The sequence below is a fragment of the Argentina silus genome, assembly GCF_951799395.1.
Source record: "Argentina silus genome assembly, chromosome: 5".
NCBI lineage: Eukaryota > Metazoa > Chordata > Actinopteri > Argentiniformes > Argentinidae > Argentina > Argentina silus.
The window spans coordinates 16861822-16885013 of record NC_139659.1 but is presented as its reverse complement, the minus strand read 5'-3'; the positions used below and the strand labels follow the sequence as shown (position 1 = coordinate 16885013).

Genomic DNA, 23192 nt, shown 5'->3' with positions numbered 1-23192 from the left:
TGAAGGCGGGTGATCAAGCGGGAGGTTTAAATAGTCCCGCTTTCATACAGTGAACTTTGATATTTGCTGCTTTTATCAATACATTCAACGAACTACAGTCGATCTGCATCAGGGGAAATGCCACGCGAAAGGTAGACTTTGAAATTAACCAGATTTATTGTATGATGATCGTGGTGAAACTGATTGCTTGGTGTATTTTTGTTGGACAGGCGGACATGTGCTACTGTGCTTGCAATTAATGCACAGATGTATATTCATTGTGCTGCACAATCCAGTGACAAGAAACTATTTGCTTTGTAAAGTAAACTACTGTAATACGAACAGTACTAAATGGTAGCTGGCTGTATAAGCATGATAGAACTAGGCATGCATAACAATCGAAACCGCGCGCACTGTCTCACCCATTTCCATGGTCTTTAACTTTGCTAGTGCAACAGTTATCAACACCTAAAATGACGAGAGTGTTTGATTATAGTTAGTTAAGAATATACTTGCTATGAATATTGTAGTAAATTTAAATATTTTAGATTGGGCGCGATTTTTGAGGCTGCTTTGCAGCTAGCTAGCGTCATCCAACCAACACTAATGGCGGGCCCCGCTAGGAAGATAACAGGAGTATTTGCCTGCTCATCTCATATTAACATTGATTTCCCGGGTAATGTGTATGCCAGATGAATAGATCGGTGTCTGAGTCTCATTTTAATAATGTGTCTTCCCGAATGCACTTCTCAACAGGACACTGCAGGAGTTGCCCTGTCTGAGTGAGAATTTGGAGGGCTCCATGCTGTCCCACTCCTCTCAGAGGAACAAACGGAAGAAGAGGCCGATGTTTGGAGAAGGCCTGGACACAGAGAACACCCCTCAAGAGCTCATCCAGCAATGGTCACCGCCGCACAAGCATTCACGGGTGGTCTCGAAAGAGAAAGAGAACGAGGAAAACCAGTTTGTGATTGCCAGGCGACCAAGACGAAAGAGGGAGTCATCAGGTGTGTATCGATTTTGCTTCAACTATAATGAAGCAGCACTGCTTTTGATAATTGACTCTCATTTCGAAGCCTTTCTTATTGAAAGTCGGATATGTAACTACGTGTAAACAAGGAAGTTAATTTAGCAAAAAAAATAAATGCAGGGGCCTATTTTAGTCTTCTTTTTGGTTAATGTATTGCTTTTTTACATAACAGGTTTGTCCTGGGACAGTCTCCCGGATGAGCTGCTTCTGGAGATCCTTGCCTGCCTGCCGCTACAGGACCTCCTCAGGATGTCCCGGGTCTGCAAGCGCTGGAATCGCTTAGTGTAAGTTTGGGGTCACGATGTACCTGTCTGCCATTGCTGTTTGCTCTGTGAATGTGCCGTTTCATTCATGTACTGTTGCAGTACTTTATTAAAAAGTGTCAGAAATCTAAGGTATTGCATTCTGACAGCCTCTGATTGTGATAATCATGCCACAATCATTCAGCACTGTTAATGTGTCATTGAGTCTGAATGTATGATATGAATTGATATTAATTCTCTGCTTGTCTATTTTGACATGGTAGGTTTGACGAGTCACTGTGGCATAGTGTGGACCTGGTAGGGAAAGCCCAACTTGATCAGGCTCTTGTGCAGGTCCTTTCAGCTGGGATACTGGGACTCCGCTGCCCCCGTTCCTGCATTGGAGAACCACATTTCCCTAATACACGGTGAGTCCCCCCCCCCCCCCCCCCCCCCCATTTAATTTTTCAAATGTTGAAAGTTAACCAGTGTTTTAATTCAGGTGCTTTATGGTAGTATTAACATCTCTCCCTGCCACTGTCTCAGGCCTGTACGTGTACAGCACATGGATCTCTCCAGCTGCACTGTCACTACCCCTGTTCTAGATGACATCATCTCCCGTTGCAGAAGGCTAGAGAATCTAAGCTTGGAGGGTCTGGAGCTCTCTGATAGCATCATTCAGTGAGTAAAGCCAAATGCTCTGTAAACACTGATTTCAGACACTTTCTGTATGACTCTAACAGTCTTACCTGACCTGTCCTACAGGTCCCTAAGCCACAATTCTGAGCTGTTACGACTTAATTTGGGTGGCTGCTCTGGTGTGTCTGCCAACTCGCTTGGCGAGATGCTCAAATCCTGCACACGGTAAGCTTAGAGAACTAATTTCAACTAATTTCAGAACTAATCAAACTCATTTCAACTCTATTTAATTTGAATGGTTCATAGAATGTTTGGAGTCCCAGGTCTGAGTATGGATTTAATGCAAGGGCAAGTGGCTGACAAACCCTCCTCTTTACATGACATCAACTGACGCATAACTCTTCTTTTTATTTGTATGTCCAGGCTTGAAGAGCTGAACATGTCGTGGTGTGAGTTCAGCAGCGACCATATAAAGGCCGTTGCCAGTAACATTCCCTCCAGTATCACCCAGCTCAACCTCAGCGGCTACAGGCATAACCTCACCATGGAAGGTAAGGAGGGCCTTCCTTACCTTCCACACACTGGTTGTTGTTTACCCACTTTGGGTCCAAACGTTCCAAATAAACGACACATTTTTGGAGCAGTGTGTGGATCCCCCATTTCTCTACTATTGTCACTTTGATCCAACACCTAGTTTTTTTGGGATGTGCACATACTATCCCTCTAAACCTGGTCGAACAATACCATGTTTTATACCATAACTGAAACGATTGTTTGAATATCTCCAATAACAATGAGGTAACCCTGCCTCTTTTCAGATGTGAAAGCCCTGGTGGAGAGATGTCCTAACCTTGTAAATCTGGATTTAAGGTGAGGAACTAGTCACAAGGAAAGCATGCTAATTTTAGGATGGTCATTCCATGATCACTCCATAGTTAATTTACACCTCTAGTCAAGTAAATGATGTATTACTAAATAAACCCAGTTCCTAATAGAACCTTTTTGTGCTTGTGTGTTACAGTGACAGTGTTCTTATGACGACCGATAGTTTCCCCATCCTCAAACAACTGAAGTCTCTAAAACACTTAGCATTGAGTCGTTGCTACCAGATCCACCCAGCTGCCTTGGCGTAAGTTCTGCATGCATGCATGCACATACTCTATATATATATATATATATATATATATATATATATATATATATATATATATATATATATTACTTGTTGTAAGTCGCTTTGGATAAAAGCGTCTGCTAAATGTCAAAGTGTGTGTATATATTACACACACACACACACACACACACACACACACAGTCTCTTGAATGATAAAATAAATGTGTAGGCACTCTTTTTCAGCCAGTTGTCCTCCGTTTTCCTGTCGTAGCCCTACTAACTGAACCTGTTTGTTTTCAGTGATTTTGATAAGTTCCTGGAGTTGCAGACATTGGAGGTCTATGGACTTGTACAAGACAGCTACCTGCTCACCCTGAGGAAAGGGTTGCCACGGCTCCAGATCAACACCCAGCCTTTCTCCGGTATCTCCCGCCCCACCGCTACAACTAGAAAGGTCCGCACCATGTGGGGCATGACCTGTCGGCTGGCCTACAGGCCCTAGTCATACAGCCTTTCTCAGGTTGTCATTAGCATGACAAAGTTATTTTTGCCGTCATGATAGGGAGGACTATAGATTTTCTAGTTTCTTTTGTTGTGTGTGCACACAGAGCCATGGTGGTTTTGACTGCATGACAATGTTTGTGTTGCTTTTGTCAGAATTAACTTGAATTTATAATTGAAGACACTGGTTCAGTGTTAGCCATTGTAAGAGAGGGCCAGTTCAGATGCACAGTTTGAATGAGAATTTAAAACGCAGGTAAATTGCATTTCTCCACAGCAATGCTAATAGAATACCATGCAGCTCAATTTACGGAGGGTACCGTTTTTAGAAATATTTTTACCTTGAAATTAATGTTTAACCTGTTGAACTTGTTAAGAATGGTGTAGACAACTTGGTCATCAGTAAAAAGCTTGTTTTTATCATAACCATGAAGAACGCTTATGTTTACTATTTGTCTATGTATTTACTTTCCATAACATTCCAAAGACAGATTTGTTTGAGAAAAATGTCTAAAAGAAAGTCTCGCCATATACTTGAAAAAGCATTTTGATGGATGAAGCTTTACTCACCAGATTTTACCAGCTGGATGAAGTAGTGTAATTATCCCTGGAATATTGGTGTGAAATTGGTGAAGGGAAATTGTAGCGATAGTAGTGGACAATTTAATTAACTAAGTTGTCAGTGCCAGTGTTAACTGTCACCGGCAAACATGGTCGATTTTGGTCCCTTTTAAATTTGTGCATTTCTGCTCCATTATAGCGAGTGAAGTCCATCCATCGTGTTATTGTATTGATTGTAATTCACTCTCTTCATAATGTCTATAAAATGACAGCAAAATTACTGCCATTTTTAAAGGCCAATTTCAGTAATGGTGCTGTTGACATGATCAATTCTGATTGTTCTTACATCCGATTGTTAGATGTTAAGGTTTTACATGTAAGATGGAGTGACAGTTATTCATAGCAATCAATGACATTTGGTTATTCATGTTAAGTCATTTTTAGTCAATATCGTCAGTCTATTTGATGACTGGGTGTCTAGATGGTACAGAAAGTACTCTCTAGTCTTTATTTGTGGGAATCAAAGTGTCACCATGTTCCTAAATGTGTTACAATGAGAGTGCATTATGTCATGTAGAAAAAAAGGATAGTGTCTGCCACAAGAGGGCACTATGTATCTGAGACCTGTTTGGTCTAGTTCATATTTCTTGTGAAACTTGAAACTTGTTTTTATACATGCATTGATAAATGCGATTTACTATGTTAGAAATGTCTGAATGTACTAAGCCAAGTTTTTATGTAAATAAATGTTTTATTGTCTTTTTTGGTCTGATTCCTGTTAATGATCATATCTGGGTAAGAAGTTTGTAAAACTTTAATTTTGTTCTTATTGATGCAGTCGAAAATTAAATGACTTATATTCATGTAATACATGTCAATTTGCAATGTAAATAAATGTTTTATATAAAGAGTTCTGTCATGTTGGAAAAGATGATGTTGAAGGGGGAGAACTCCAATTCTGCCCCTCTTCAGTTTACCTTCACCCAAAGGGAAAATGGCTATGAGCTCTGTGGTGTCAAACTGAGTTCTGATTGGTCTCCTTGCAAGCAGCTTCTAATTTAAATACTTAAGTCTATATAACAGGCAAAGGGACAAATTCATTCGCTTTTCTTTGTTCTGCTGTTTAGGTTCTCATCTGAGCTGAGTACCATAAAATATAGACCATGTGGTCTGTCTTTTTTCTTTCCCTTTGCCATTGAGAGTAGAATGTAACTTTGTTCTATGAAGTATTTGCCTTGTAATAGTTGTATAAGTATACAGTATTATTAATGCCTCATTTGATTCATTATATTTGACCATTCTTGCACTGAATCAGCACAAACTGAACAGTTCTTTGCATTGTGATAATTACAGTGCCTTCAGAAAATATTCAGACCCCTTCACTTTTTCCACATTTTGTTATAGAATCAATTTAAAATGGATTAAATTAAAAGAATTTGCCATCAATCCACACACAATACCCCAGAATGACAAAGTGAAAACAGGTTTTTAGAAATTTCAGTCAATTTATTAAAATTGAAATACAGAAATTCCTCATGTACAGCCAATCCCAAAATTACATGAACTATTATCCTTGCATTAAGATGGATTCAATTCAACTTATTGAGTGATTTGTTGATGACATTTTTGCATTTTAGCCAATTTTAAGAGTGTCATAGCAAAGGGTCTGAATACTTATGTACATGAGGTATTTCTGTATTTCAATTTTAATACATTTACTGACATTTAAAAAAAATGTGTTGTCTTTGTTATATTGGGGTGTTGTGTGTGGATTGATGGCAAATTATTTTAATTTAATCCATTTTAAATTGAGTCTATAACACAACAAAATGTGGAAAAGGGTCTGAATACTTTCCGAAGCCACTGTACATTACATGGGAGTCAAATTACCAATATGCTTTGCTATTAACATATAGCCAAATGTCTTGCCAAACCTTCAAATGGAAACTGCCATTTGGATAAATGGTCTACAATGTGAGCTTGAAAAAATCATTGGCAACCTTTAGTTTCACTCTTTAATAGACAGTGTAATGACCTACCACCATAAGATAACAGACATGAGTCATGTGTCACTATTACTGTGCAACCAGAACCTCAGAAAGCAGCCCCAAACAGTTGACATGGCAGAATACACACAACATAGTGGGGATTTACAGAACACTATTTTTGCATTGTAACACTTCTTACACAATATGGTTTTGAATCAAAAAAACATTCCTATAAAACTTTCCACATTTCTGTTATCAAAGCAAGAAGAACTTTCAAAAATATTCTAGCAAGTGTCTCTTGATGTATAAAGTATCAGATAGGCCCAGGCACATAATGTTTACAGGGTTGAGTGATTTCTTGTTTTAAAGAGGTGATGAGATACAATGCATCTGGTTTTGGGTTTGCATGTTTTAGTGCATTTTATACTTTCCTCCAAGTCATATCTTTAGATAAAGCCAAACAGCAAAATAAAATTACTAGAAAAATATATAATTAGCTAAAGTCCAAAAATATTTTGTCATTTTGTTCACAAATGCCAAAAACATCAACTGTAGTACTTTCAACTGACCATTAGCTTCCCCCCCATTCAAATTGGCACTGTTTGGAAAAACTCCTAACATCATTAAACAAAACTGAACTAGTGATGGCAGCAACAGCAACAAACAAAGTAAATGTATGCATAAAATGTCCCTCAGTAAGTTTCTGTAACATGAAGTTCCATAAAAAAAGGACCTCAAAGTAAAATAATAAATTTCCATGGCAACATCTCACGTCTCAGGTGGGCACAAAATATCTACACATTTACAATGATTTAAATATGATTTTCTTTGATAAAAGAAAATAAATAAAAGTCCCTTTCAACGTCCACTCACAGTTCTGTCCATCAGTTGGCCATATATCCCAATTGGAGAGGAGGGTTTGGGTATAGTGAATGGCAACAGTTTATGGAAAAGGCAAAGTAAGTAACGCTTCACTTAAAGCACCCTGACAGAACAGACATATACCTTTATCAACCAACTACCGCACCAAGGGCACACATTTTCTAACCCAATATCAGGCTGCTCAAAGTAAATTGTACCCCAAAAGACTTGTGAAACAGCAAGGTACAGCAAGCTTATGAAAGTTTGGATAAATCAAAGAGGGGAAAAAGCAAACGGTCACCAAAATAAGCTAATTGTGATTGCCAACAGCAAGTCCAAACACATGTGAAAATATAATATATATGTATATATATTTTTTATTATTATTTTGTTTTTTTTCCTGTTAAATTCACATCTCAACTGAAAATGTACAGGGGGAAGATACTGTATGACTGTCTGATCAAGTTCATTTCCCGGTCACAGGTGCTAATGGGATTAGCCTCCTCTCCCTACTCCCTTTATACAACACTGTGATGGTGGATGGCCAGTCAGTTCTCAAGGAGGACTGTCCGGAGCTGATCCTCCTCAGTCATGGAGATTGTTGCTATGGCACCGTCGTTAAACTCAAACGAAGTCCCTCCGTCAACCACCATACACGCGTCCCAGCACCGCGAACGTACACACACCCTTAAGAGCAAAAGCAAAAATGATTATTTTATTTTTTTTACAATGTGACTTCGCATTTTCACTTGCTTATGACTGCAAATACAAGGTTAAGAATAAAAGTGACCTTTTGGCGAAGCCTCTTTGGCGGCTGCTGGAGAACACTCTGTTGACGATGGGCTCTCTGATACTGAAGAACATCCGGCTGTCCTCCGGACTGAACACCAGAGACTCGTTGTATTCATTGGTAACTGACCACAGACAGACACAGGCAGATACATTAAAGACAATTATGTTTATTTCAAAGTTCCTAAATGTAAGTCCTTATGGGGACTTAATCTAAGGTGTCGAAGACACTGTCAAAGATTAGTCAAATCTTTAGTTATTATCGAGACAAGCGATGCACAAAGAAAATACTATCAAAACACTGACTCATTCACTTAAACTACAGCTATATACAGTAGTTTATGGAACTCACCCTTCTGAATTAGTTCCTGATTCAGTGGAATATCAAGACCTGTTTGTGTCTTTCCTGGGGAGAAACAGACAACTCATTATCATTGATGCATGATATTGTACATTTGTAGCTTTTTACACTTTAAAAGATAAAAAAAAGAAAAAAGAAAAAAGAAAAAAAGAAAAGTTAAAATCAACATCATTGTTGAACATCTAATAAGTAAACAAACCTATTCTTAGGACATCCTCCACAGCCTGTTCAACCAGTTTGTTAATATTATAAGACCTGTACAGATAAAAGAAAAAAGGCCATAATGAGTCTCAGCATGAGCATGAAACTCCAAGTGTTTCCCACCCCTGGTCCTGAAGCACCACTGTGAAGTAGGGTTGGGCGGTATAACGGTATCCCTGACTCCCAGAGCATAGCAGTCTCCTAACAGTAACTAAATCAATATTTTATAGACAAATTATGTCCTGTGTCATATAGCCTATGAGACAAGTTATATTATTACGAATGCAGTGTGTGATGCTTCTTATTAAGCTATCATATTATGCTATCCAACTGTTTAGTTTGTCAAGCTGTGATCGGGATGGAAAGTTCAAAGGATTGTTTAGGCTAAACGTCATACGTATAGCAGTCACCACATAAATATTCAGTTTTTCAATGGAGATTAAATATATGGCGCAAAGACGTCTCCCGCCAGCCCCATGCAATGTTATTTGAGGATGGTATAAAAAAGGTATACCGCCCAACCCTACTGTGAAGACTGCTGCATTCGGCTGCATATGTACTGCATTGTTGTTCTGACTGAGCTTTGTCGCGTGTGAGGACGAGTGTGTGGTGAATGCGCTTTGTTGACAATTGGAGTGAGAGCTAGCATATTCAGTGGTCCTCCAGGACCAGGATTTGGAAACACCGACATAGGTAAGAATGGCAGCTATCCGTTTGGCGTCTGATATACCAGGCTTTAGATCCAGTTCCAGTGCAGATGCTGAGTCCTGAACTCTTCTGCTTCTCCCATGGTCCGTCATCCACAGAGATCTCATAGTATGAAGCCCTATGGAGCGAGAGGGTGAGATGGGGTTTGAAGGATTTACACTTCACCCTGTGACAGACAGAGATCCACCAATGAGTGCTTGAGAGACTGATGGGGGTGGCAGTGCAGAGGAAGGGTTAATGAGGGCCTAAACAAGCCTAAACAACCACGCAAAACAAGACATTAATGGTTTTTTGGGGGGGGGGGTTCTCGATGATATGGCTTGCTGGTATGACAGGGTACCTGGAGGACAGAGATTCTCCAATGAAGATTTCATTCAGACTTCTGACAGGGAGAAGATAAGGCCTGGAGATGTCATTGACTGCACCTGTCCCAAAGAAACACAACTGAATTAACTGAGGGACAGATTAGAACAGGACCTTTTAAGTGTTCTTAGACAAAGACTGAACAGAGTCACACAGGAACACACACAAGACTCAAAAGGACAGGGAACAGTGCAATTCGACTTTTGAAAAAGCAACATTCAGAAGCGTATGACATTCCCAAAAGACACAGACAGACAAAGGGACTGAGACAGGTACACTTGGGGGGCAGAGGGGCCGTACTGCGCTGGGCCTCCATGGTGGTGAGCCGATGGGCTTGGTTGTGCTGCTCCAAGCTCAGCTGCTCTTCATGTAGGTCCACTGGGGTGGGGTTAATCCCTGTACCCTCCAGGTGTAGCCGGATCCTTTGCCGCCACTGCCACCTGCAGGTTGTAAAGGGACAGCATTGGAGAGGGAAAGGGCAATGAATGAATCAGAAAAGGATCATGGGAGTTAAGCAGTAGAGAGCGACAAAGCCATATGGAGGAAGAGGGGTTGGGGTGGTGATAACATGCCATGATATTAATAGGCATAACCATTCCAGGAACCAACGATTCACTTCTGACAGTTCAGCAACAAGGACACTAGAGGGCAGTGCAAGAGCCCAGGCTCATTGAAAAGCACAAAACGTATTCTTCACACAAACAGAGCCATCTCAAAAGCAGCATTCTGACCAGGGTCCTTAGAACACACCTGAGCTGTCAAAAAGGAGACACCCACCTGAACTCACAACGGCTGAGTTTCCGTAGTGCCTCAGGGAAGGCATGTGTGTAACGCACTGGAAGACACAGGTGTCCCTCTGACCTTCATGCACAGAGAAATAAAAGGGTTAGGGTTAGTTTAAAAAAAGGGCATCAGGAATTTTCCGGACCTGTCGGTCTTTACGAGGTGACCAGTACAACTGAACATGTGTACAGTATGTGGCTTCCCACCTACCCTGCTCTCACCCCACAATTCTATCCCTTTACTACACATACCCCTTCAGTTATGAGTTCCTTACCTTTCAGGGTCTGTGTTAACTCCAACAACTGGTTTGTCCTTATTCAAAACCTTACTGGCAACAAGCAGCATAGTCCCATCACCTAACAAAACACACAGGGCTTAGGGTTAGTGCTAATAATGACAACTATAGTATTGTGCAGGTGCGTTGTCTGAAGCCTTTGTTCACATGAATATACAAACTCTGTATGCTGTGAGCACTGACACAAAGTGGGCCTATAGGTCAACTGGGTTGTTTTAAATAAGTGTGTCCTCTGCAAAAGCTTTTTAAAAGGAAACACTTACCCCCTGCAGAGATAATGGCATCTGCCCATCGCACTGTTTCTTCATCATATTCCCCCCTCTTCACGACACGCACCTCGACCCCCTCTCTCCTGAGGAACATGGACAGATACACTCATTCAGATAGACTAATCAAGTGAAGACTTCAAACAATTACATAATCATACTCTCTATGTAACACAGAAAAAATGATCTGCCATTTCTATCCACCGCTGTAATGAATTATGGCTTTGAGAGTCATTGATTCCTTTACTCCTCCACAAAGACTTATGAGGCATTTCTCATACCTGTATGTCTTTAAAAATGGACACACCACAACTAACACTGAAAGTAAACATCCTTGTATAAACATCCCAATCCCATCCACGTCTTACTGCAGGCTGTCCACAATGTGTTCCACGTTGCGTGTGTGGATGTTGTGTCTCTCCAGGAGCCCACTGTAGCTGGAACCCTTCATCGCAAGCTGCCATGAGGACAAAGCATTAAGTAAAATATCAGAATACAATTATGATTATCATGATTGTCAAGGCAAAAATAACTGTAGAGTAAGACGCATTTCTAATAGTTGCATCACTAGGAGGCAGAATTCCCTCAGGAATGACACTGGTTTCTCTACTAGTGGAACTGGTGTGGAACTGGTTTCTCTACTAGTGCCCGGAGATGGGAATTCACCCCCAGGTACATTTGTACTGTCCATGATGTGCGGACCTCAACCATTACTTCAAACATGAGCACATCAGAATGACATTTTTTCTAGTTTACATACAGTAGGTGTCGGCATTCATTAGGATTGTTGTCAAAGGAAATTTGACAATGTGGAACCATTTCTGATAAGATCACCTTTTTTCCCCGCTTACCAGCTGTTTTAGATCCTCCTCCGAGAGCCCCGAATAGCGATATCTTTGCTGCTCAAATTCATATCTGGTTGTCTTTGTCACCACTGCAACTTTCCCGGGTTTGAACCCAGCATCAGGACGCGATGCAATATTTCGTAAGCCCGTCTGGAGAGGGAGGCGCCCGCCAGTGCCTCTCTTTAGAATTGTGGCAACTCGATTACCAAGGCACAGAAAGTTCATAAAGGACCGATAAGTCATTCTTGTATATACTAATGATAGAAAGTTATTTATTGTTGGTCCCCTTGGATAGAACTGTTACGTTGTTGGCCAAATCAGTTGACCCAATCTAGTAATGTTGATTTCGTTCGCCTCCCAATCCAGCTGTTCTCCTTGGTTCCATTCATGAACTAAACCCGTTGAATCCAGATGCTGCGAGACGCCTCTCTCACCTGGTCAGCGACCACCACTCCACTAGCTAGCTCTGTCGCTAGCCGGACTTGACAGCTGGCTAAGTTCGACCGAGTGGGAACATAACCGCAATAGCACTTACACAATCACGTCACTTTTGCAATAGTACTTATTAAAACTGTCACTGTGTCCTACCTTTTTTTTTTTTTTTTTTTTTGTGTTACAGTTAGTTTACTAATGAATTATGACCCGTGGCCTCGACGTGTCCCTGCTCAGGATACTGTTCCCTGCTCCAGCGAGACAGCTAGCTTAGCCGCATGAGAACGTCACAGGTGTGAATACAAAACAAATCTACATTGCTAGCTGTCAAGCTAGTTGCCTAGCTAGCTTAAAGCTGGCTAGCCCTACTAGTAGCGAGCCTCAACAGCCGCGTAGCTTACTCGTGCGAGTGCCACATTATGAACTATATTCGGACAATCATACACATATTTATTTTGTTGCGCTGAACAGTTAAAAGAGGCAAACTAGTGACATGAGTGTAATCCAGACAGAGCATCAGCAGTACATCACCATCTTTGAAGCACGTAAGGTCACGCAGGCGACAAAAGAGAGGGGTGGAGTTAAGAGTAGATGGGTGGAGCATGAGATTGGTTGTAAATAGTTTCCTCTGCTCCTTTCCATCATCACCCACAGCTGTTCATGAAGCAAAGCAGGTGAATAGGATGACAGATGCTCATCATTATGAAAGTCATAGTCTGGAATATTTCCATTAATTTCGAATAATCCATGTCCATGATTTTGAAGAATATGATTTTATTATAGATGACCCTACATTACTTAATCATAACCAAAACAGTATAAGAGCCTTCTTTATGTTTTTTCATTGGAGACTTACCTATCACCTCCTTACCTGTCACCTCCTTACCTGTCACCTCCTTACCTATCATCACCTCCTTACCTACCATCTCCTTACCTATCATCACCTCCTTACCTATCATCACCTCCTTACCTATCATCACCTCCTTACCTATCATCACCTTACCTACCATCTCCTTACCTATCATCACCTCCTTACCTATCATCACCTTACCTATCATCACCTCCTTACCTATCACCTTCACCGTCATACCATAGTCCCTGAAAATGTGATTTGTTTCTTATAGCAGCAGAATCAAGGGTCAACCAAAAAAAAAAAAAAAAAAAAAGTAACTCATAAAATATATGAGCAAATCTGTTTTTATCAATCATGGTAACATAACGGGTAGTATGGTAACATGGTAAACATCAGCAGAATAAGCATAATCATGTTTGCTTTTAATGCAGGATTATCCTTCTGAGTAAATTGCGGCTGATAAAGCATTCAAGAATAATACAGCTTGAATCCACAGAAAAACAATTCAATATGTCCTCACATTTGCCACCAGCCAATGCTTAAAGAATTTGCGTAGATCAAGAAAATGCAAAGAGGTAGGCAGAAAAATTATTTTAGCGCAACACTGTCTTTAAAATAAAATAAAATATTGTGCTGAAGTGAATCAAATGGATGATGATAGAAGAAAACATTGTGATTGTTGTAAATAACTATAAAGATAAAACAGCAAACAAAAACAAAAAATTCTTTCACAGTTGAAATAAGTAGAGAGAGATAGATATTCTATTTGTAGGGACTGACCTAAAACAATATAGTCGAACATCATAATTCCTCTAAAATTAATATAGAAGAACAAAACCATTTGCAAATGGTTCAAAAATAAATTGTCCAATACGGATGCCTCGATAGCACTTTACATAAACTTGATTCATATACAGTGCAAACAAAATAGAAACATTTAAAAAAGTACATAGATAAAATAAACAAAAACTTTCAATCTGTATTTACAATTATTTCTCTCCGTACCATTTACGTAAAAATGTAAGTACAAGAAAGATCTGTCAGTAAGACAAACCAAGGTATCTTTTGGCAAAGGCAGTTATGGTAGCAAAATAAATCCTGGTGAGTTTTGCAAGCTTTCTCTTCATGTTTGTCCCATTTTACCATTATGGCCAAAATTTCTGTTCAGCCATTGGTGCGAAGGTGTGATGTCATCAGAAGCTGCTGCATCTTGGGTGACCACTGTAGGGCCGGGGTCTCATGTCACCAAGAACCCAAACTGGGTTTACTGTGCATCCAATCACAAACCACTGCAAATGAGAGAGATGAGATTATGAGACATTTGTGGAAGTAAAAGAGGATTGTATTTAATTTCATACCTGTAGATCCAATCCGCAGAGGGCTGGTGTGGTTGCAGAGTTTTGTTGCAACCAAGCAGCAAGATAACTGATTCAACAAATAAACTAATAATGGTCTTCAATTAAGACAACAACAATCAGACATGTTATTGCTGGGTTGTAAGTCTACAACCACACCAGCCCTCTGCAGATATGATTGTTCACCCCTGCTTTAGACTTCGCTCTATGGTTTGCCCCAGTGTCTTTCCAGACATGTACAAAGAATAGGAAATGTGATGTTAGGAGAGAATAATATGACTACTACTACTGAGTTCAGTTCAGTTGGTAGAGCATAGTGCTAACAACGCTTAGGTTATGGGTTTGATTCCTGCTGGGACCATATATACTGAAATGTATGCACTCACTGTAATGTAAGTTGCTTTGGATACAAGCGTCAGCTAAATGGCATATATTACTGAGTCCTCCTATGCTTTATGGGTAATGGACAGCACATATGTTCTGGCTTCAGATGGCCTCAGTTACCAACCACAGGAATGTGATATACAGTATGCAGGGGTAGTTGATATGGGGCTAATTATAGTTCAATGCCACATCTTCCAGGAGGATTGAAGGAGTACTACTTACTATGCGTACTTAACATTATCTTTAAAAACAATATTGTTATGCTTTATTTTGAACTTGACATTTTTATATCTTTGTTATCAGAGTAAAGATCTATGTAGACTGGGGATTAGTGACTACCCTCCAGTGGTGCAACAGAAGTTTTCAAACAAAACTATTCAAATAATATAAATGATAATCCAAATCTTCCGATCTGGGGTTGTTGAAACAGGAATCAAAGAATTAGGTACACGTGTCAGTACGTCTGGTATAGATATAGACATAGTAAACAGATGAAAGAACAATTCATACATTTTTGAAATAGTTAATAATTTATCACTCAGATAACTGTAAGATACGGTATACATGATCTCCATGTTGGCCGTTCGTTCTTACCAGGTCTTAGTCGTGTTAGCCCCTCTTCTCTCTCCTGCCTTTGTCTCTCCTCCTCCTCTTCCTCCTCTTCTTCATTCTCACTGTTGCAGTGTCCCTCCCTGGCCCTGCCCCCCCCAGCCTCGGTGTCCAGCCCAGCAGGGCTGCAGCGCAGGGCTACCAGCCGGTGATAGATGGCCACGTAGAGCCGTGCCACATCCCTAGCACTGGCCTGGATGAGGAAGACTCGCATGGACTGACTTTCCATGTCTGTTGCCGTCACCTGGATGTTACGGCGGCCAGGCCGTCGCAGGTGTGTTTGTGGCCAGAGCTTAGTGTTGAGGATGACCTTGAGACTGCCCTGATGCCTCATAACTGTGTGTGGGGTTGGGGGAGAGGGTCAGAGAGAGAGGCCACATGTGTGAGAGACATGAGAATGATTGAGGATGAAGGCCAAGAACTGTTGGTCATAGGACAGATGGGAAGTGCAGTCTGCTTCCCCTCCCTCATCATAAACTCACCTATCCTGGACTGCAGACCCCCTTTGGTCCCTGACGCTAGATCATTGAGTCGTAGGACTCCCCTCCCTCGCTCACTCCATGACTGAGTTCCTTTTTCCAGGACAAACAGTCTGCAGGTCAGCTAAAAGACAGCAGCAAAGAGGATCTTTAAACAGGCCCCTTCTAAGCTACAGTAGATAGAACATATAACTCTATTAAGGTATTAATACATTATTTTTTTTATTTTTTTTTTTACAAAATGTTTAAGAATCCAATGAATGTTATCTATTTCATCATAATTTCCTCACCTGGACCACATTACTCTCCTTCTCCTCTCCAGTGAAGAGCTGAACACATCTGAGCAGACGGTGCCTCCCACATGACGCTGTGTACGCTGCAGCTGACTCCCTCAGTGTACTCCACACAGCCTCTGTGTTAACACACACAGCAACGTCGACACGCAACCCAGACATGCAGAGAAAACAAATACTAACCCACTATTCTATAAGCCCAAGACACACTGCGCATAGGCTACAGCAGAAACACAGTCAGGTAGACGACAGAAAGGGGGCTGTGCATGGTAACACTGACACAGAGTGGGGTCAGAGAGGATACGGCACAGCTCAACAACAACAATAATCATTGCCATGGTCTGACATAATGTAATTGGTAAATACAGGAGGAGACCAGTGTCTGAGTCACATTGGCTGCAGTTCTCAGATGCATCCACTAAGAGGCAGTAGGGTACTATTAGAATAGGGGTACACAACTCAAGTCCTCTAGGCTGGGCATAAAGTGCTGCTAGATGTTATCTCTATCCCTGAAAGGTGAAAGACAAGACCCCTAAAACAAGGCAAAGAGCAGGATTTACCTTTATGATCAGAGCTGGAGGATTCAGAGTCAGAGGAGCTGCAGTCAGACTCATATTCACCGCTTGTTGTCTTCTGTGGACTCTATGAAAGCAAGGACTTTAGTATGCATGGCATGGTATTGCAAATTGTTTGCATCATATGTGCAGGTTCACAAGTTTGTAAGTGCAATTGTATATGTTTAGAACTCACCAAAACTCTCTCGCTCATGTTTTCTCCAAATACAAACTGGACCCTGTCTGAGATGGGAACGTTTGTCTTTGATCTGTGAATGGGTGAACAAGAAGTCAACAGGTTCAGTGCCATTGCTGAGAACTAAAACAGAGGAGCCCAACAATACAACCCTGAGTCTCTACATTAAAGCAAAGCTGCCTAGTTCTGGTCCCGCTGGAAGGTATCCCCTCATCCAAGTATTTAACCACCCTGATTTAACAAACCTAACCTAAATGAACCTATTAAATCACTCCCTTCACTTTGTAGATTGCTGTAGTAACCAATGAAAGAGAGCAAGAAAACCTAATTGACTTGTTGCCATGACCTGAAGTGGACAGTCCCCATGTTAAGAATGTCCGCCATTCACACATGCAACATAAAGTGGCTGTGATGCTGGAAACAGCAAAACCCTGCATCCCCTCTGTTATCTTGCGTACCTGTGAACCTGAGGTGATTCACTTGCAGACGAGAGGCAGTTAGTTGTGATGCTGCTGAGATCATCCCTTACCTGTGGAACAAAATACAATGGAAAATTATGTTACATTTTATTTTACAATCCTCAGGTGGCACATACATTACATTGCAACAAGTGGTTCTTTGTTGCTTATGTCAAAACATTGAACACCATTGGTGACTACAGTAACCTACAGTAGTATTTGTGCTTGTTTCAGTTAATCCTTGAGAGACCAATGGGTAATCACTAGGTAATTACTATACCATAAACTGTTACCATGTTCTTTCAAAGCACATTTACTGTAACTAAAGAGCAGAATGTACATATAAAAAAAATATATCATTCTGTTGAGTGTGTGTGTGGAGTTTGGGGGTAGAAAGAAATATATTCACTCTGGCATAACTAAGCTTTCTGATAAAAAAACAAAACACTGTAGGATGAAGCCAATACACAATAAGAGCTGATTCAAACCGGTTTTGAGGTTTATAAATGAACATCCTCCCACCCCTCCGGCTGTGTGCAGCAAATTTATTTTGAGAAAAGCATACAGGTCCCTCAGGCAGTGACACAACCTCTGTCATCAAAAGATTAGAGTTTTTGTCTGAGAGAGTTTTTACTCTTTTTCACTTTTCACTCTCTCAGGGCTGACAGGACAATATCCGCCTGTTCTTGGGTATCAGCTGAGGGCAGTGCCATGGCCCTGACACCAAGATGTGATACCACTGATCTGTAGATCATTGTGTGAGATGCACCTGGGACAGAGAATGTGTAGGGTGAGTAGCAGGGGGGTAGAGCAGGGATATGAGGGTGTGTGAGGGGGTTGTGGAATACCTCAGGTAGGTGTGGCTGCCCAGAGATGTTGCAGGGCTGAGGAGCCAGGAGAAGAGCAGGCCTCAGTAATGACCTTCTCACCCTGCCTACAGCTGACACTACAGAAGAGTAGTAGAGAAAGTCAGAGGGAGTGGGGAAGACGGAAGAGGGTACAGAGGGAATTCAATGCATTTTTGTTTCTGTAATTGAAAATCAGAGAAGGTTGAAATAATATACCGTATATTCAACAAGGTTACTTTTGCTGGACAAGACCAGAGAAAGAACACAAACCTGTTTCTGTGGAAACGTTGGTCCGGTTGCATATATTTGAGGTCATGAACACATTTGATCTTGAGACTAGGTGAGAGAGGAGAGAAGATCCATTAGAAAAGTACACAAACATAAGTTGTACATGCATATAATTCATTATATACTATAAATAAATATATTATTATAGACTTTTCATCATCCGTTAAGGTGGTTCAAAAGGTAGGTTTAAAAGTTTTTATATATATATATTTTAAAATATGACAAAACAATGCCAGCAAAGAAAGTTAATGACAGGAACAAAGTTGGAAGATAAACAAAGATTTCCAAGTCAGTCCGAAGATTAATATGAATGGTCAAAACATGACCAAGATTTCTATTCAAAGTGACTGACAGAGTTGACACATGACAACATGACAACAGGGTCACTGTGGTGATTTATGATCAGCAGGTGAGGTCTGCACACTGACAGAGTGAAACTGAAACAGACCAATGGACAGTTATAGTGAGGTCAGCTAAGTGGCTGCTGGGAATCTGAGCCCCCCAGAGGAATGGACTTGCATGGCATACAGATAGTGAATATAGATAAGGGATGAAAACTTGCACTGCCGGTCCAAACCCATTCTACTTATCAATCATCCCCATGCAAGTCGAGTCACAACACATGCGACTCAGTTGCCACTCCTTGCTATGGATTTGCATGTTTACTGCAAGCCCTGGGGGGCATTCTGAAGGGTAGACGAACTGACAGACAGAGATTAAAAGGTTATTAAGAGATGAAGAGTGATGACAGGAATTGGAGGAGTTTTGGTTACCTGGCCGGGCCGGAGGAAAGGAGAGAGAGCTTGATCGTATTCGTCTACTGTTGTCACAGGAGCCTGTCCACAGACAGAAGAGCAGTTATGTTAACCACCTGCAGAGCTGGAGTTGAAGCTACAGAAAGACATTTACTTCTGAGCCCTTGGGTGGTGGGATTATGCCCTGTCAATCAAGAATCGATCTCAATAAAGGCAGTATGTGTGAAGCAATGTAGTGTAATGCGCTACCATTGGGCCACTAGATAGACCACTCCCACCAGTCAATCACCACAATAACAGGGATCAAAAACAGATTTTCTTCATCAGTAGTTATTGTATCTTAAACACGTTTGATACCATTCCTCATTCCATTCCATGCGTTATAATGAGCCCGTCCTCCGAGTTCTGCCTCCACCTGTCTCCACTGTTATATACATACATACTGTACAAGTTACTTTATATGAGTGTGAGTGTGAAATCAGGCATATATTCACATTGTTGTGTTTTGTGAGTACTCACCACTCCTGGTTCTTGGACTGGGGAGGGTGAATGATCTCACTCGTTTGCTTGGACTGACTCCAACAACTGAGTCAGAAAAAGACAAAAAGACACATAAACACCACACTGCAATAGTCAATAGAAAGCAATGGAGAGCAATCATGCAGCAGCAGTCAAGGCATTGTGGTAAACTATCGTGCTCACCTGCTCCCTCCTCCCATCTTTCTGCTCTCCTCTGTTGAAAATCAACCCATAAAAGGTTCAGTCACAAAATAATACGAATACATACTTTTCCATCACATCTCTGGATTTATCACACTTAATAGCAACTGCATGATCTTTGCTCATGTCCATAAGACATGTCCATCCTCTGTCAGCATTTGACACAATTAGGAAAACTATCCCATAATTAGGAAAGGTTACCTTCATAGATGGGGCCATCTTTTGAAAGATGAACATTGGTGGGGCAAGCACAGTTCTTTCTGTGAAAAGAGACAGTGATTAGTTGAGTTAGAGAGCCAGACAGCTTGACACAAATGATCTACTATCAAATTACTACTGTATATCATCTATGAGTGCATCTTAGCTGTGTTTGTCACATACACAAACTTAAAACTTACATCAAAATGACTTAATACTTCCATTGAAATGTTCAACAAATTGCTGAAACCCTGCTGTTTTTCATCCCAATACACACAATGATGTACTGTAACCAAAACATGGGTGTGAGCTGTCAGTACACCCTGTTCTGCCAAGAATCTAAAATGCAAAGTGAGAAAAAATCTGCAGAAGTACAGCTCTGCATTTAAGAGTATTTTATCCACCACAAGATTATTACTCAATCAACCCCCCTCCAAAAAAAACATCAAAACCAATTACAAAAGATCCACCCATCCAAAAGACAGTGCTTTACATATTGTACAGCCAAGAATGAAATGTCACAATGGCTCAACCACAGAGGAACAGAGGAGCCCTAACAGCCAGCCAGCCCACAGAGCGCCAGCGAGCCCACAGTTGTTGAGATCTGAGTCGTCCCTCCCAATGCATTATCCTAATGAATAGAAGCTTTGACTTGGAGGGACTTATGTAAGCCCCTAGCCTGACAAGGAGCACTGGGAGCTGGGGACAGGCCCACCATGGCAGGGTTGAGTGATGGGGTAGTGCTGGAGGTGTGAGCCAGGCATCAGACGCCAAGGCTTGGCCATGGGTCAAACTGAGACCAGTCCAGACCTGTCTGGAGGCTATATATATACACACAGAGACTCTGTCATTGACCCGATACTATCTACTATACAGATCGACTAGAATCACCACAGACCCATTCCAGCTGTCAACAAATGAAAAATAACACATTTTCAAAAGTGTCCATTCCTTTGTTGTACACTAGGTACCAAGACAGTACCAATACACTAATGGTTGCAGACATTCACTGATGGTGCCATGATGAAAACGATCAGTCAAATGCTTTTCATATCTAAACACATACAGTACAGCGTATAACACTCGTTATCTTTCTGTGTAGTTTCTATTGACTATTGAGTGAGTGTCAGTAGTCATGCCAGAAGGTAATTTGTTAAAAAAAAAAACTTTTTTTTTTACCACAGACCACAATAATCCTGTCTGTGGGTAAATCAGGCCATGACCAGAGTCCAACTCTGAGGACTTGGAGCTAAAGTACCTAGCTAGAGTAGACAAACAGCAGGGGAACAGAAATGTACAGTTTACAGAACACTCATATGGTGCTAGTGGTAAGTGGCCTATTATTCTGTATAGGTTGGCACAGAGAGGTTATATATAGTTACTTGTAGATTATATGTGTGAAAAGTAGAGGTCTACTTCTACATCTCTATTCTTCTTCCCCAAATCTCCCCTACACATTCCTCTCCTCTCCTCTCCTCTCCTCTCCTCTCCTCTCCTTTCCTCTCCTTTCCTCTCATCCTCAATCATCTTACCGCCTCTCCTCTCCTCATCCTTCTCCTTCGACCTGCTTTACCATAAGTCTGAGTTCAGTCTCCAGAGGTCAGTCAGCTCCTGACCCTAGACAGCAGCGGGCAATACAATAACAGAGGTCAGTCAGCTCCTGACCCTAGACAGCAGTGGGCCATACAATAACAGAGGTCAGTCAGCTCCTGACCCAAGCTGGACATGGGCCTACAGTAACAGACCAGACCTGATGAGGATACAGTAGCACTGACCTGAGCATTGTGACTAACACCAGACAGGCATGTCAACCCTCAGTGACAGCTGCACTTCTTCCACATCAAGGATTAGTGGAGTCAGTATTACATAAGTCAGTGAAAGATGGGATATGTAATAAACACACTGTCAAAGAACAGTGTTTGATGTCTTCTCATTTACTTCACTAACCCTAACCCTAAATAGCACACTCAAATGGAGAACAGATCATTCCTGTTCTCTGTCTGACAGAATAAACCAAAATGTTGCCAGTATTCTGAGAGACAAGTTTGATTTTAAACATATTCATCAATACAAGTTAACTTTGAGGTCTCTCATACAAAAAGGCTGCTAAGAATCACTGTAGTAGATTACTGTTGAAAAGGACCATGGTGAGCGAGCATACAGTGACATCAGAAGAGATGCACCCATCCATCCTCTTTACAGATATGAAGCACAAATCAAACCTCTCAAACTGAATGAAACCATCTATCATGACATCCAGCCAAGACTGAGCACTGAATGTTCTCTCTTCTCTCTGATGATTTAAGGCACTGTTCCTTACTCCTAACATGGAGAAGTCATATACATCATATATATCATAATCATAATATACAGTATCTAACACTGGATTACATGTTTACAATAACTTGATATTTCCAAATCTACTACTGTCCCAAATGATGCACAGCTTGTAACAAATGAAGACAGATGGTTCACTGTAATAGTCATATTGCAATCAACAGTCCATCGAACCAAAAAAGGCTGCCCTAGAAAAGCCATTCTTTGAAATGACAGATTAGCTTTAAAACAGGAATGGCTGACTGTTGTGGCTGTGTGTTCAGCAGTGCTATTGGTCTAATGTGTATAGTATGTGCCTGTGTTTTGGCATCCCTCACTATTGCCTAGCTATCTGATGTTTCTATTATGTGTATATTGTAGCTGATGACCACCCAGATTAAGAGAGTCCAGCTGAGAATGATGTATGGCTGATGTATGGAATGATGTATGGAGTCATGGGTTGTGCTCTCCATCACTTTGTGTTTTTTTCCCTCTGTCACGTTGGTTACTCTTATATCCCTGCCTTTAATGACCAGGCATCACGGCCCGGAGATTATAACAGGCTGTAAACCCACCCACACCCACACCCACACACACACACACACCCACACACACACACACACACACACACACACACACACACACACACACACACACACACACACACACACAGCTAATCCGCCTGGCACCACTGCTGAAAACATAAACATACACATGCAGTAAAGACATACACAGTACACTTCACCGTGGCAACCCTTGTATGCCTGTTGACTCACAACTGAATTGTCTATTGTAGACTGTGACAAGCTCTCTTTTCTTCATTGTATAAGGCCCTCACACTGCTTCATCAGCAAAGGCAAAAAATAGTAGATCTACTCTCGGAAAGTGAATAACTTTTCCACTGTAAGACCTTACTTTAATTGTTTGG

At 41.2% G+C, this 23192-nt stretch overlaps 3 protein-coding genes across 6 annotated transcripts in view; 1 reads left to right on the top strand and 2 right to left on the bottom strand.

Annotated features, from left to right (window-relative positions):
* Positions 1-92: 92 nt before the first annotated feature.
* On the top strand, positions 93-5006 carry skp2 (S-phase kinase-associated protein 2, E3 ubiquitin protein ligase). The gene is made up of 10 exons (XM_083670916.1): positions 93-131; positions 736-986; positions 1182-1293; positions 1536-1679; positions 1798-1932; positions 2017-2115; positions 2314-2441; positions 2709-2760; positions 2912-3019; positions 3305-5006. Exons 1-10 carry the CDS (start codon positions 118-120, stop codon positions 3504-3506), a joined length of 1245 nt encoding a protein of 414 aa, XP_083527042.1. The 5' UTR covers positions 93-117; the 3' UTR covers positions 3507-5006.
* Positions 5007-6073: 1067 nt separating this feature from the next.
* Positions 6074-12485, bottom strand: nadk2 (NAD kinase 2, mitochondrial). Of its 4 annotated transcripts, none has more exons than XM_083670674.1 (12): positions 11533-12485; positions 11050-11138; positions 10679-10767; positions 10395-10476; positions 10115-10198; positions 9614-9777; positions 9315-9399; positions 8997-9140; positions 8265-8320; positions 8057-8110; positions 7706-7829; positions 6074-7602 (listed from the first exon to the last, which is right to left on the bottom strand). In XM_083670674.1, the coding sequence occupies exons 1-12, from the start codon at positions 11767-11769 to the stop codon at positions 7464-7466; spliced, it is 1347 nt and encodes a 448-aa protein (XP_083526800.1). In that variant the 5' UTR covers positions 11770-12485; the 3' UTR covers positions 6074-7463. The 4 variants fall into 4 exon arrangements, with proteins under 4 accessions (XP_083526800.1, XP_083526802.1, XP_083526801.1 ...); XM_083670676.1 differs by having other exon boundaries at positions 8997-9092; XM_083670675.1 differs by having other exon boundaries at positions 9638-9777.
* A 459-nt stretch (positions 12486-12944) lies between these two features.
* The window catches only part of LOC310805264 (ran-binding protein 3-like), a 14031-nt gene continuing 3783 nt past the window's right edge, over positions 12945-23192 (bottom strand). The window contains exons 2-14 of the mRNA XM_083670861.1: positions 19952-20010; positions 19733-19763; positions 19550-19615; positions 19049-19111; positions 18258-18323; positions 17988-18085; positions 17140-17210; positions 16682-16754; positions 16492-16573; positions 15929-16050; positions 15642-15762; positions 15145-15495; positions 12945-14100 (exon numbers count right to left, since the gene is read on the bottom strand). Coding sequence (XP_083526987.1) covers positions 14054-14100; positions 15145-15495; positions 15642-15762; positions 15929-16050; positions 16492-16573; positions 16682-16754; positions 17140-17210; positions 17988-18085; positions 18258-18323; positions 19049-19111; positions 19550-19615; positions 19733-19763; positions 19952-20010 — 1250 coding nt within the window. The 3' untranslated portion in view covers positions 12945-14053. The remainder of the gene's footprint in view (positions 14101-15144; positions 15496-15641; positions 15763-15928; positions 16051-16491; positions 16574-16681; positions 16755-17139; positions 17211-17987; positions 18086-18257; positions 18324-19048; positions 19112-19549; positions 19616-19732; positions 19764-19951; positions 20011-23192) is intronic.

Bases quoted from the DNA above. Each gene is read 5' to 3' on its own strand.
- nadk2 (XM_083670674.1), bottom strand. From the start codon at position 11,769: ATGACTTATCGGTCCTTTATGAACTTTCTGTGCCTTGGTAATCGAGTT. The intron at 8,321-8,996 runs GTATATCAGACG...TTATCTGTACAG, and splicing joins GGAACTGGATCTAAAGCCTG to GTCTTATAATATTAACAAAC. The intron at 7,603-7,705 runs GTCACTTTTATT...TTTGCTCTTAAG, and splicing joins CAAAGAGGCTTCGCCAAAAG to GGTGTGTGTACGTTCGCGGT.
- skp2 (XM_083670916.1), top strand. The intron at 1,933-2,016 runs GTGAGTAAAGCC...CCTGTCCTACAG, and splicing joins CTCTCTGATAGCATCATTCA to GTCCCTAAGCCACAATTCTG. The intron at 3,020-3,304 runs GTAAGTTCTGCA...GTTTGTTTTCAG, and splicing joins ATCCACCCAGCTGCCTTGGC to TGATTTTGATAAGTTCCTGG.